The sequence below is a fragment of the Alligator sinensis genome, unplaced genomic scaffold (genome assembly GCF_000455745.1).
Source record: "Alligator sinensis unplaced genomic scaffold, ASM45574v1 scaffold28_1, whole genome shotgun sequence".
Lineage (NCBI taxonomy): Eukaryota > Metazoa > Chordata > Crocodylia > Alligatoridae > Alligator > Alligator sinensis.
The window spans coordinates 1,484,510-1,496,871 of NW_005842133.1; the positions used below are offsets into that span (position 1 = coordinate 1,484,510).

Sequence of the window (12,362 nt, forward strand, 5' to 3'; positions counted from 1 at the left end):
AGCATGTTTCCTTGCGATGACACTACAGCAAACCAGATGTTTTGCTTAAATGTTCTGTTAGCTAAGTCCTAGCTCTCCTTTATAAACCACAAAATATTACTCAGGATGCGTCTACATTAAGAAGTTGTATAAGTAGTTATTCTAGCCCAGGGAACATTGCAACCCCCTTTTCTCCTCACTGTGGATAGAGTTATACAACTGTAGGACTTACTCCTATATGGGAAAGGTAATGATCTATTCTACAAGTATAAGCCATATTTACTCAGGTATAACTGTAGTAACACTGGGGCCTTAATGGTATGACTCTCTCTGTAAAAAATCACACCTGTGACCAAAAATGATTATCTGCAAAATTGTTATCATATTCCTGGTCTCAGTAGTTGGCTTGTAGGGGAAATTTAGTCTTCGCCCAAATTCTTTCCAGCTCTCAGACTGGAAGAAAATCATTGAATCATACAGAAGTCGGGCTGGAAGGGACCTCCAGACATCTAGTGCAACCCCCTGCCTAAGCCAGAAAGGGGAAAAGCAACTCTTTGTATAGCCAGACCAGCTTGATGATAATGGCTATGCCAGTTCAGTACAAAAGTCTGATCAATGTCCTGGGACTGTTGTAAATGTGACATTGCTATGATGTCAGTAGCTGAATCATTTTACTAATCATTCATAAAGCAGCATTTATTACTTTATGATAAATCCAGTATAGGACAGACTGAGATAAATAGGTATTTGAAGCAAATAGTGCTGGAAGATGCTTGTATTGTGCAGGCAGGTTTGTTTTTTTAGATACTTGTTTTAAAATGGATGTTCCATAGCACTGTCATGTCTATTCTCCTAAATTACCTCCACTTGCTTTGAATCAGGTAGAAGTTCTAGGAGCACAGATTCCTAATATCTTATCAGGAATGTACTCTGATATGTATGTAATCAACATTTTTCCAAGTTGATTTCCTTGTCTTCTAGTGACTTATCTTCAAATAAGCTTTCAGACATGCTAGTTAGGATTTCACAATGTATGAAGTTCATTGGTATGGTTGAAGTTCCCATGGACCTTCCCAACAGAAGCTTCTTCAGTGACTTCAATTGAAGTGATGTGCTCACGGTCACTTTGGATGTTTATTCACATGCTCCGAGAGTGGGGGGGAGGGTACTTTAATTAGAACAGCTCCAAGAGCCGTTCTAATTAAAGTGCCTGGAGCGTCTTGTGTGTCAGCATCCCCACACTGAAAAATGGTGCTGGGGGTGCTTTAACTAAAGCTCATCAAACAAGCTTTAGTTAAAGTGCCCCCAATGCCATTTTTCAGTGCGAGGACACGGATGCATGAAATGCTTGAGTCCGCCGGAACGTGGTAATTACCATGCTCCAGCAGATTCAATTAATTGAGTCTGCTCCTCACTGCTCATGTATAGGCCCCCTTTGCTACTGGTATTAATGCCCAGTAAATTTAGGCAGAACCAGGACAGAGAAACCAAGAGACTGCCACCTCCATGCTGTAACGGCTAGATCGCAGTGCCACAGCACATTTTCATAAAGATGGCTCCCAACAGGCATTTCAGGTGCCAATCTCCAGTAATACAGATTGTGAATTACCTCTTCTAAGCAAGAATATTTTATTAATGTAATAGAGGATCATAGGTGGGTAATCGCACGTGCTCTTTAAAGTGGTTCCCAGGTGAACTCTACTGAAGACCCTGGGACGAGAAAAAGGTGCTACCAATGATCACTTATTTAAAGTCATGAAATACTGATGGAACAGAGGATTCCCCCTCCTTGTGCCCCTGACTCATAAGCACGTGTGAAGTTCATTAGAAAGTACTTGACAAACTTTTAGATGTTAGGACCCCAGAGTGGAATCCAAAGACTCTAGAGTTAGAAATCTTGTCTCTGCATAGGGTGCAGGGAGAGAGTTAGGACTTCAGGATGACAATTCCAAAAGGCTGCATGTTAAGGAGGAGCAGGAGGAGCAACTGTTGAAGCAGTCTTTTTTGGATCATGATTTTGGACTTGGGTGTCTCAAGTTTGCCCATGTCTTTCTTTGAATCTCACCCTTGCTATCTTTCTGAGTGCTCAGGGAAAGAAAGAGCAATGCATTCCTTAAACAGTGACTCCAGCTGATCTGCACACAATCCTATATGATATAAAATGCTGCTTCTCAGAGTCTGGTCTCCAAGAACTCCTTGATTCTCTGGAATAGTATAAAAGGTTTAACAAGTAATCACTCGTTCACAGGAGTAACATGTTCACAAGTACACGGTGAAGCTAGCTGAAACGTACATGTTCATACTCTACGGGACATTTCAGGCACCAGAAAGGGAATCCCTCTCAGAGGAAGGCCAGGTCACCTGGAACCCCTTCTGCAAGCCCTCCAAGCCTTTTCACATTGCCTTGAGGATAACCCCCACTTTCATGTCTTCAGCAGTAACTTGCAAAAACAAAGCACCTTGAAGCACTACACAGGCTCCAAAGGTATTTTTGATGTCATAGCATGACTGGTATAATTTATAGCAATAACTGCAGCACCAAGGTTTTTCTCCAGGGAGTGAAAATACTGTTGCTCAAATACTACTTTTGTTTGGTGATAAGGAAGTAACAGTCAATTATGATTAAAATAACTTGGAATAACCTTAGGAATTAACTTTTTATTGATTTCCTGTGATGACACAAAGAAGCCATGCCCCTTTCCAGATGGAGCCTATAAATGTTGATGCTCCCTTTTGCCAGGAGCTCTGGCAAGATGGGCACTGCCAAGATCCTCACTTGGATGTTACTCTTCTGCCCAGGAGTTCTACAGACTCTCTCAGGTAAATTGCTACATTTTTTTAAAAAAGTCATTTTAACAAAACTATAAAAACCAGTTTTGGTCCTGATTCCACAGAGAGAACTCACACCTTCAGTGATTTTGTGCAAAGATTAAATGGCATTTGGGGGTTCTGTTGAAAAATGTGAGTTAACTAAACTCATTAATTGTTACTATTGTTTAATAATCTGCTTGGCGAGAAATTTAACTTGCTCCCACCAGCCAGTATTTTGTCTGAGACGTTTGTTAGCAATTACAATCAAATCAAAACATTTGCAATAAGTTCAGTGTAGTAACAAAAGTGCTACTGAATGATTTCTTAACACATACAATGTCCATCTATAGTGTTAGTAAGCTTAAACTTTTATTACTTCAAGTATTATAAAAGCTGCCTATAACAGAATGAGTGTGGGGTTTAGAATATTAGGGCATGTGTAGATGAAACGGGGGCCCTAAAATGAAGCGGTGGGTTTTTAAAACCACCGCTTCAATTTAGGGCCCTTTAAACCCCAGGTCGTGCACACACCTGAACTTACCTGCCTCTCCGGCAGTGAGGAGGGGAGGGCAAGCTGCTGGCGGGCAGAGCTCGTATTTAGTTTGCTGCACCCCAAGTCATTTAAGGGACATTATGCTGCCGAATGTGCTACAGCAGCTGGAATTACTGCACAATAGACTGCCGATGCATGCAAACACCAACACCATTAAAGCGGTGCAAAAGCATTTAACCCACGTTAAAGTGTCGTGCACATGTGCCCCTTGTTTTATCTACACACAGCCATAGTCTGGGGAAAATAGATATATTAATTGGAATCTGTTTGGTATACTTTTTTTGCTGTCTTGCCTCTTATGTTTTCCATCTTCTCTCTTCCTTTTTGAGTGTGTCTAAGTCATTTTTGGATTTTGCCAGAAAATACAGCCCCTTAATGAAAATGTTCCCCATTGGTATAGTGCATGAACAGTTGTTCTTCTGTGGCATGAACAGTTGTTCTAGTCATCCTACAGTACAGCCAACAACAACTGACAATTCTCAGTTATGTCATTGACCTCTATTTCTTTGGAAGCTATGGTGTTTTCTGTATCCACTGTAAAATGCACCAGGATACTTACCCGCCAAGCCTTAAGTGGACCAAAGTCCTTTGGTAAAGTAGGAAGTGGTGATAGTGAATCATTCTGTTTGCAGGAGAGTATTTCAGATTCTGAATATCTTTAATAGCTGAATTGGACTAGCTTAAATTTTGAATAGCATCATTCAGAATTCAACCTGGCTCATATAAAATAGATGTACAAATAAATGAAAAGGGCTGGCAGGGTCCCCCCATCTTGGCAAATTTAACTATAAACTATTAAGTTCCCTCACTCACGCTTGTTGGAGAGTGCCCTCAACCAAAGTGCAGGCTAGAAGAGCATTTCTGGCTTTGGAGAGGGGTGCAGTGCTGTGGTACAGTTCTTTTGTCTGGGCATTCTCCATCCCATGACAAGCGCTGATGTTGATGATTAATTATGAAGTTCCTCCCAGAGATTATGTGTACAGCAACATGTAAAGTTTTAGGAAGCATGCTTTATGACAGGCAAAGTAGAAGTCTTAATTGTTGGGAGACTTTCAACATAAGCTTCAGTTTACAGTTTACAATTTGAGTAGGACTGCAGGAAATGTAAGCATGTCTGCAAGTCTGTGATGGGTCAGTAGGCTTATTTTAACTTTGCTTCCATAGCTCTGTTTTACCCCTCCCACACGAGGGAAAGATGTACCACATGCACTGCCTGGGTGATGGCTATAATGATGGGCTATTTAAAATATGAGATTGCCTCAAATTCCTTTTTGTCTGCCTTGGTTTTTATATATTGCAGGTAAATATAGTTTTTCATTCACTTTCATTCATTCTTTTTTTTCCCTTTTCCTTGGCCTGCAGCTTTCACTCTGCTGCGCCTTAACACGCACAGTGTCACCCATGTCACGAGTTGTGCTTGTCTGCAGCTTGAAGTACAGTTTCCCCCAAACGCCTACACCTATCTCCCTGAAACTTGGCAGACTTTCTGGCCTCAGTAGGGACTACAATCCCTCCAGTTTTAACACCCCTGTGGTATAACACACACAAGTGACATGAGTTTGGCTTTCATGAATTTGGGGTGCAGTTTCCCCCAAACCCCTGCATCTATCTCCATGAAACACAGTAGGCTTCATTCTCTTAGCAGAGGCTACCATCCCTGCAAGTTTCATCCAAATCAGACAAAGAACAACACAGTTATAGATATTTCATTGATTCCCCATTTTACCCTATGGCCGAATCTCTGAATCGGCTCCAAACCTTCGGAGCCGATTTGGCCAAATCGAAGCGGAAACCCTATTCGGAGCTCCAAATCGAATCGCTGGCATCCAAATTGGTGGATTCCGAACCTGAATTGAAAAGTTCCCTGTTCGCACACGCCTCATAAATCCTTCCTAGGAAAATATTCAGTTTGTAAAAGTTCTCACTGAAAGAAAGTTGCCTCTGTTGGGTTAGAAATATGGTGCCCCTGGACTCCCCCCATAGGTGCAGTTGTGAACAGGGCAAGAGACTGCAATAGTTATGGAAGAGTATGAAGAAGCCTGCTAAAGGTAAGCCCTCTACAGACAGAAAAGCATAGCTGAAACAGTCCAGCTTTCCTCCCTTTCGTTCCCTTGTTCTTAGAATATGAATCAAGGAGATAAGCTCATGGCTTTGGGCATTATCAGTGACAAGGAGAATCAGCATTTTAGGTCCCAGGATTTCAGTTTCAATCCCCCTTCTTTGAGTTTCGTTGTAGTAACACCCAGAATCTTCAGTGCAGGACAAGCTGCACTGTGCAGGATATGGATGTACTCCGATCTTTCGGGTTTAGACAGAGGGGCAGTGTTGGCAAGGAGTAATGTTGTGATGTGTGTACCCCTCACCAGCCCGTAGGTTTTCATGTCCTGCCCACCACAGGTAATTTCTGCAGATCTGTAGGTCTTTACATGGCCATTGGGCTTAAGATGCTGTTTTTTTCTAAGTGTTGTGTGTTCTTCAAGCACCCATGAAAAAGCAGTGACTTAAGAAGGTTGGCTCTACCATTAAAGGATCGGAATAGGAGTTTACATGTACCTGCTTTACTTTTCATAAATGGTGGCTAAATTTATTTATTTTTCTTCATTTTTATTTAGTCTTTCTTGTCTCTCCCCTCTGTGTTTAAAGTTCATCATCCAAATTTGGGCCCATCTAAGTTTCATACTTAAACAACCAAAAGAATTGCAGATTTAGTTCACAAGTTGTTGCTGTCAAGCTTTTCACTTCTTTGTTCTTATAGTGCCCAGAGGGATCAGGTGAGTGCAAGCTGCAGAGTGCTGTACAAACAAACATACTGAACACTTTTGGCCTTGGAGAGGCTAATGGTGCAGATATGGAATTCTTTTTTTTTGAGTATTTTCCTACATGGTGTAAGGAAAATATTGCAATGGTCAACCGTGACATTCTTGTTAGAGTCCGCTGACAGACAAAGAAACCCAAAGTGTTTCAATATGCATCCTCAGGAGGATTTCTCTGACTGTGAAATATGATTGAAGCCATGCTCCAGTAGAGACTCAGGCAAAAGCTTCAATTGACAGCGATTAGAAGTCTCATAGATTTTGGTGAGACTCCCCTCAGGAGATTATGCACACCCATGCATCTGCACAGGGTCAGGAAGCTTAAAATAGTCTTACTTAAATGCTGCAAAAGCTCCCCAAATCTAAGAAGCAACAATGATTGTAGGAAGCCCTTACGAAGATGTTAGAGACATTTGCAGTTAGTGTTCAGTATCTGGATTCTACTGCCTAACTTATTGCACACGGTGCATAAGCTTGGCTTAATCTTCATTGCTCTCTCATTCTGTCTCATTTTTTTCTCCTCTCTTAAGAGTATGATATTTTGCCCATTTGTACCTTTATGAGTTTCTGTATTACTTCAAACTGATTGAAATTTTTCCTCATTTCCACATTCTTCTCTCTGTATCAACAGGTGCTAACACAACCACAATTTCACCATGGTTCAATGCAACAGGTAATTCTTGTATGTAATATAATTACATTGTTGTTTCAGTGTTTGGATGAGATGGCCCATAATAGGATGAGTCAGCATGTCTGTAACATGGTCCCAGATGAGGAAGCATAACATCCTACTATGTTCAACATGGTATGCATGCCTACAGTACTAGCACTGTAGATACATTACTGGGTATAAAAATCTGGATATAGGAATCTGTCTTTTATAATGTTAGTCTGTAGACCTCATTTCCATGTTGTTTTCTATTGCATTGACAAGTGTCACCACTACATTACCACCACAGATTACCACAACAGGGAAGTCTCGTGTGCTTTAGTAATATTTACTATCATACATGTCCTAAAGAGAGAGATAGTTAGCTCTGTTATGTAACTGTATGTGATGGAGTATCCAAAAGAATCCTTGTCAGTTGCTACTTAAGGACAGGATGTAAACTCTAAAACTGCAAGGACTCAGGATTCAGTACACAACTGTGGTAATTCCATATACTTGGACGAGATGCCCTGTGTTGGCTGTTTCAGAAAGGGCCAGAGTGCTGTAAAGGGACAGGCTATAAGGCAAAGCCAATTTTGATTAAATCTCAAAACTTCATGGAAGGAGGCTGGGCTGTAGACTCACCTTAATTGGAGCTCATCAGGAAGTGGTGGATAAGCATTGAGCTCAAGTGGCTTAGAAAAACTTCCTCTTGCATTTGGGCAGGGGGCTGAGTTTAAGACAGACCTTCATTGCAGGCCGATGTATGCCGAGTATAGCCATTTTTTGCTTTCCCTTAATGAATTCACTTTTGATCACCACGGAACGTTCCTCTAAAATAAAACTGAACTTAGTATGAATGTTGCTCTCTTGTCTTTTATCAGGTCGTCATACTACAGGCACTTCTGACCCATGGGCACCTACCACAGGTAATTCTCAGTAGTTTTGCTTACATTAGTTATATTTATAATCTATAGTCTTCACTGATTGCTCACAAAAAGACTTTACTACAACTGCCAAGCCTTAATGTGTCAGGTTTGGGATATGGTTGTAGAAACAATGAGAATTCATAATTCTGGGGCCCACAGTGTCTCACCAGGAAGTTGGATATCCTAGGGCACTTCAGATGTGTTTAAGAGAAAGTGATAATACCAGGGGTAAGAAGATGCCAACATGTAAGTGACTGTGAGGACTTCTGATAAGATTAAATATTGCTTTCTGTGCTTTTGAAGGAACAACCATCCGACTGGTGAATGGAAGGAACAGATGCGAGGGCCGTGTAGAAATCAGTTACAATGGAGCCTGGGGGACGGTTTGTGATGATTCCTGGGATTTCAGCGATGCTGAGGTTGTGTGCAGGCAGCTTGGATGTGGCTCCGCCCTTTCCTCCCCACAAAGTGCCTACTTTGGTCAAGGCTCTGGGTATATTCACCTGGAAAGGAGTCCTATCTCGGCCAATGCCCTCACCGGGGCGGGGAAAGCCATAACTGTGGACATAGTGAAGATGCTGGTGTCATCTGTTCAGGTAACCTCTGTTTTTTATTTTAGAATATTCCTATATTCCTATTTTTATTTTAGAATCTTCTCCTATGTTCTCCTTTATGAGTTAGTATTCTAGCTCCTGAGAGCACTTTTCATTCACTCCCAGTTAAGATTTAGGCCAAAAATTGGTTTTGCCATGTTTGTGTAGCAGCATTGTTTTGTGTGCTGCTCTTGCTGAGGGACAAGAGAGTTGTTGAGCTGAGGTGGAGATTTTCACTTTCCATGCGTTGAAAGCGAGTTTGTCACTGATGTTGGGCACCTTGTCACAGATATGCTTCCTGTGTGCCAATCAAGATCTGAACTTCTGCCTTTCCTGTCTTCACTTCAAGTTAACTTAGGAAGTCAGCACAGCTGACAGTGAGCTGAAATCTCTCCTTTTTTTGTACACTATACCAGATTGATTTTCTGATTCTTTTTTCACCTTAATGACACTATCTCCATAATACAGGTGTTTCTCACTTGCATTTTGTTCTGTCTTCCTTTAATAGGTGCTTATGCAACCAGCACAACCACAAGGCCGACATGGGCTACGTCAAGAGGTAATTCCAATTGTTTCCTCCCCTTTTTGCAATCTAATTAGCTGTATCCTCCTCTGTTTCCACAGTAGTGTGGACCAACAAGCCATTCCAAGCACTGCAAATGTTAATGATTGCAGAGTGCTAGGCCTGGGAAGTAGAAGGAGGCAAGTCAATGCTTTTGGAAACAACAGAAGGGTATGTCCAGCTCCAATCATAACAGTCCTTTAGTCTCAGAGCTGGATTATGTTACTGTAGAATTATGAAGAAATATATATGGTCTGTTGAGTAAGCTAGCTTTGCTCTGAGGCTGTGAGTCTACATCCAGAATCTGCTTTAGGCTGTTTTAATGGTTTCCAACTGTAGATAAACTTAGTTTTTCTTTAGTATCATAGTATTTGGGGTCAGAAGGGACCGAAACAGATCATCAGGTCCGACCCTCTGTCCCAGGCAGGAATGGGTGCTGGGGTCATATCACCCCAGCCAAATATCTCTCCAACGTCCTCTTGAAGTCCCCCAAGGTAGGGGAGAGTACCACCTCACTTGGGAGCCCACTGCAGAGCCTGGCAGCCCTAACTGTAAAGTAATGTCTCCTCATGTCCAGCCTGAACCTTCTCTCTAACAATTTGTGGTCGTTATTCCTAGTAACCCCGGGTGGTGCCCGGGGGAACAGAGTTTCCCCCAATTCCTACTGGTCCCCCCTGGTGAGTTTGTAAATGGCCACCAGATCCCCTCTCAGCCTTCTCTTGTGGAGGTTGAATAGGTACAGGCCCTTTAGCCTCTCTTCGTAGGGCCTGCCCCGCTGCCCCTTGATGATGCGAGTGGCCCTCCTCTTTATGGTAGCCAGATCCCTCTTGAAGTGCGATGCCCAGAACTGGACGCAGTACTCCAACTGTGGCCTGACCAATGCTGCATAGAAGTGGAGAATCACCTTTGTGGACCTGTTTGCGATGCATCTGTAGATGCACGACAAGGTGTGGTTAGCCTTACTGATCACTTCCTCGCACTGGTGGCTCATGTTCATCCTGGAGTCAACAATGACTCCAAGATCTCTTTCTGCCACCGTGTTGATGAGAAGGGTGTTCCCCAGCCTATAGGTGTGTTGCTGGTTCCTTTTCCCAAGATGCAGCACCTTGCACTTGTCTGCATTGAAATGCACCCTATTCTCATCTGCCCACCTCTGTAATTTGTCTAGATCTAGCTATACTCTGTCCATCCCCTCCAGCATACCACTGTCACCCCACAACTTGGTGTTGTCAGTGAATTTGGACAGCGTGCTTTCCACACTCACATCCAGATCGCTGATAAAGATGTTGAACAGTGCAGGACCAAGCCCTGGGGGACTCCACTGCCCAAATCCCTCCAGGCTGAAAACGGCCCGTCCACCACCACTTTCTGGGAGCAACCATCTAGCCAATTTGCCTGTGACTGTGTAGGCATCAATGCCACAGTCACCAAGGTTTTGTTAAGAGAATGTGGTGGGAAACCATGTAAAATTCATGGCAGTGCCTCCCCTGGGTCCATCCGCAATTCAGCTGGGGGAGATATCCTGGTCCCTGTTCAGGAATATGGAGACTAAGAATTTATTAAAGAGGTCAGCTTTTCTGGTTGCCACAATCACCAGATTGCCAAGCGTCTCCTGTAAGGGCCCCCTTCTTCTGACCTCCTATGTATTTGAAAAAGGACTTTTTATTATCCTTAGTTCTGGTCGCTAGCCCTAGCTCCATCTCTGCCTTAGTCTTCTTAACAGCTTCCCTGCACTCCTGAGCAATGGAGGTGTAAACTTCCTTGGTGATAGCCCCTGGCTTCTACTGTTTGTAGGCCTCCTTTATTTATTTTGACTATTCATATTCTCCTCTTCCTTCCCTTACTTTGATTTTCTAATTTTACTTTTACCTGAATGACTTTGGCAGGTTGCTCTGAAATATAGATCTTGTGAGTGAAATTTTCTTAATTCCTGCGTTGCCGATTCTTCCATTAAGCGGTGATGAAGGCATGCATGCAAGCATAAATCAACCATGTATTTCTGCACCAGGTCTTTCTCATGCATTTTACTTATGCATTCTAGCAGATATCTGGTAGTTTGTATTTCAGCAAGATTCCGCATCATGCACTACCCTGGACATATGTGACACTAAAGACCATTTAATCATATCTTATATCTGGTCATGTGTTAATTCAGCTAATGGCATTATAAAAAAGGCATAAGCTACAAAGTTAGACAGAAAATGTATAATAACTTTGTGGTTGGTTCCTATCAAACCATTAATTATTCAGTTATCAATGGAATTGAGTGTGGCCAGGCTGATGGAGGCTCCCAGGCACAGGATGTATCCGTGTGCCAGGAGCCCCATCACCTAATGGGGCTCTCACCAATGGGGTGTTTGTCAAGTTTGTGCAGTAGGCTTCTTGATGTACAGCTTTTGCAGATGAAGATTCTTTTGTACAGCTTTGATCATACAAGCTGCATGCTTAAAATTTTACTTTGTGTTTTACATCAAAGGAATGAGACTTACCATAATATGAGTAAGCATGTCTGTGACATGGTCCCAAATGAGGGAACATAACATCCTGTTTTTCTCAACCTGGTATGCATGCATAAAGCACCAGGAAAAAGCCAGACCTAGAGAATGTCAGTGCTGGAAGGAAGGCTATACTGATACATTACTGGGTGTAGGAATCTGTCCTTTGCAGTACTAGTCTGCAGACCTCATTTTCATATTGTTCTCTATTGCACTGACAGGTGTTACCACCACATTTCCACCATGGATTGCTACAACAGGTAAATCTCTGGAGCTTTTCTAATATTTACTATCATACATGACCTAAGGAGAGAGATAGTTAGTTCTGTTATGCAACTGCATATGATGGAGTATACAGAAGAATCCTTATCAGTTGTGACTTAAGGACGGGATGTAAACTCTAATACTGGAAGGACTTAGGATTCAGTACAAAACGTGGGTAATTACATATCCTTGCATGAGATGCCCTGTGCTGACTGTTTCAGAACAAATTATTTAGTCTATAGGGGTCGAGAATGTTGAAAAGAGTGCAACTTAAAAAGTCCTGTGCTAATTCACAGCCCTGGGAAAAGCCAGTGGCCTGAGAATATTCATGCCACATTGATGGTTACATTGATATACTATCAAAACAAAGGTTGTTTCAGGCAGGCCTACTTTGCTGGCTGATGTATGCAGAGTACAGCCATTTTTTGCTTTCCCTTAATGGGATCACCACGGAACGTTCCTCTAAAATAAAACTGAACTTAGTATGAATGTTGCTCTCTTGTCTTTTATCAGGTAGACATATTACAGGCACTTCTGACCCATGGGCACCTACCACAGGTAATTCTCAGTAGTTTTGCTTACATTAGTTATATTTATAATCTGTAGTCTTCACTGATTGCTCACAAAAAGACTTTACTACAACTGCCAAGCCTTAATGTGTCAGGTTTGGGATATGGTTGTAGAAACAATGAGAATTAATAATTCTGGGGCCCG

General features: G+C 42.3%; 1 protein-coding gene across 1 annotated transcript in view; it reads left to right on the forward strand.

Moving 5' to 3' along the window:
• LOC102388691 overlaps positions 1 to 12,362 on the forward strand; it is a 175,686-nt gene that overhangs the window by 36,874 nt on the left and 126,450 nt on the right. The window contains 6 exon segments of the mRNA XM_025205924.1: positions 6,099 to 6,114; positions 6,788 to 6,842; positions 7,690 to 7,734; positions 8,038 to 8,232; positions 8,235 to 8,330; positions 8,836 to 8,886. Of these exon segments, the coding sequence (XP_025061709.1) occupies positions 6,099 to 6,114; positions 6,788 to 6,842; positions 7,690 to 7,734; positions 8,038 to 8,232; positions 8,235 to 8,330; positions 8,836 to 8,886 (458 nt within the window).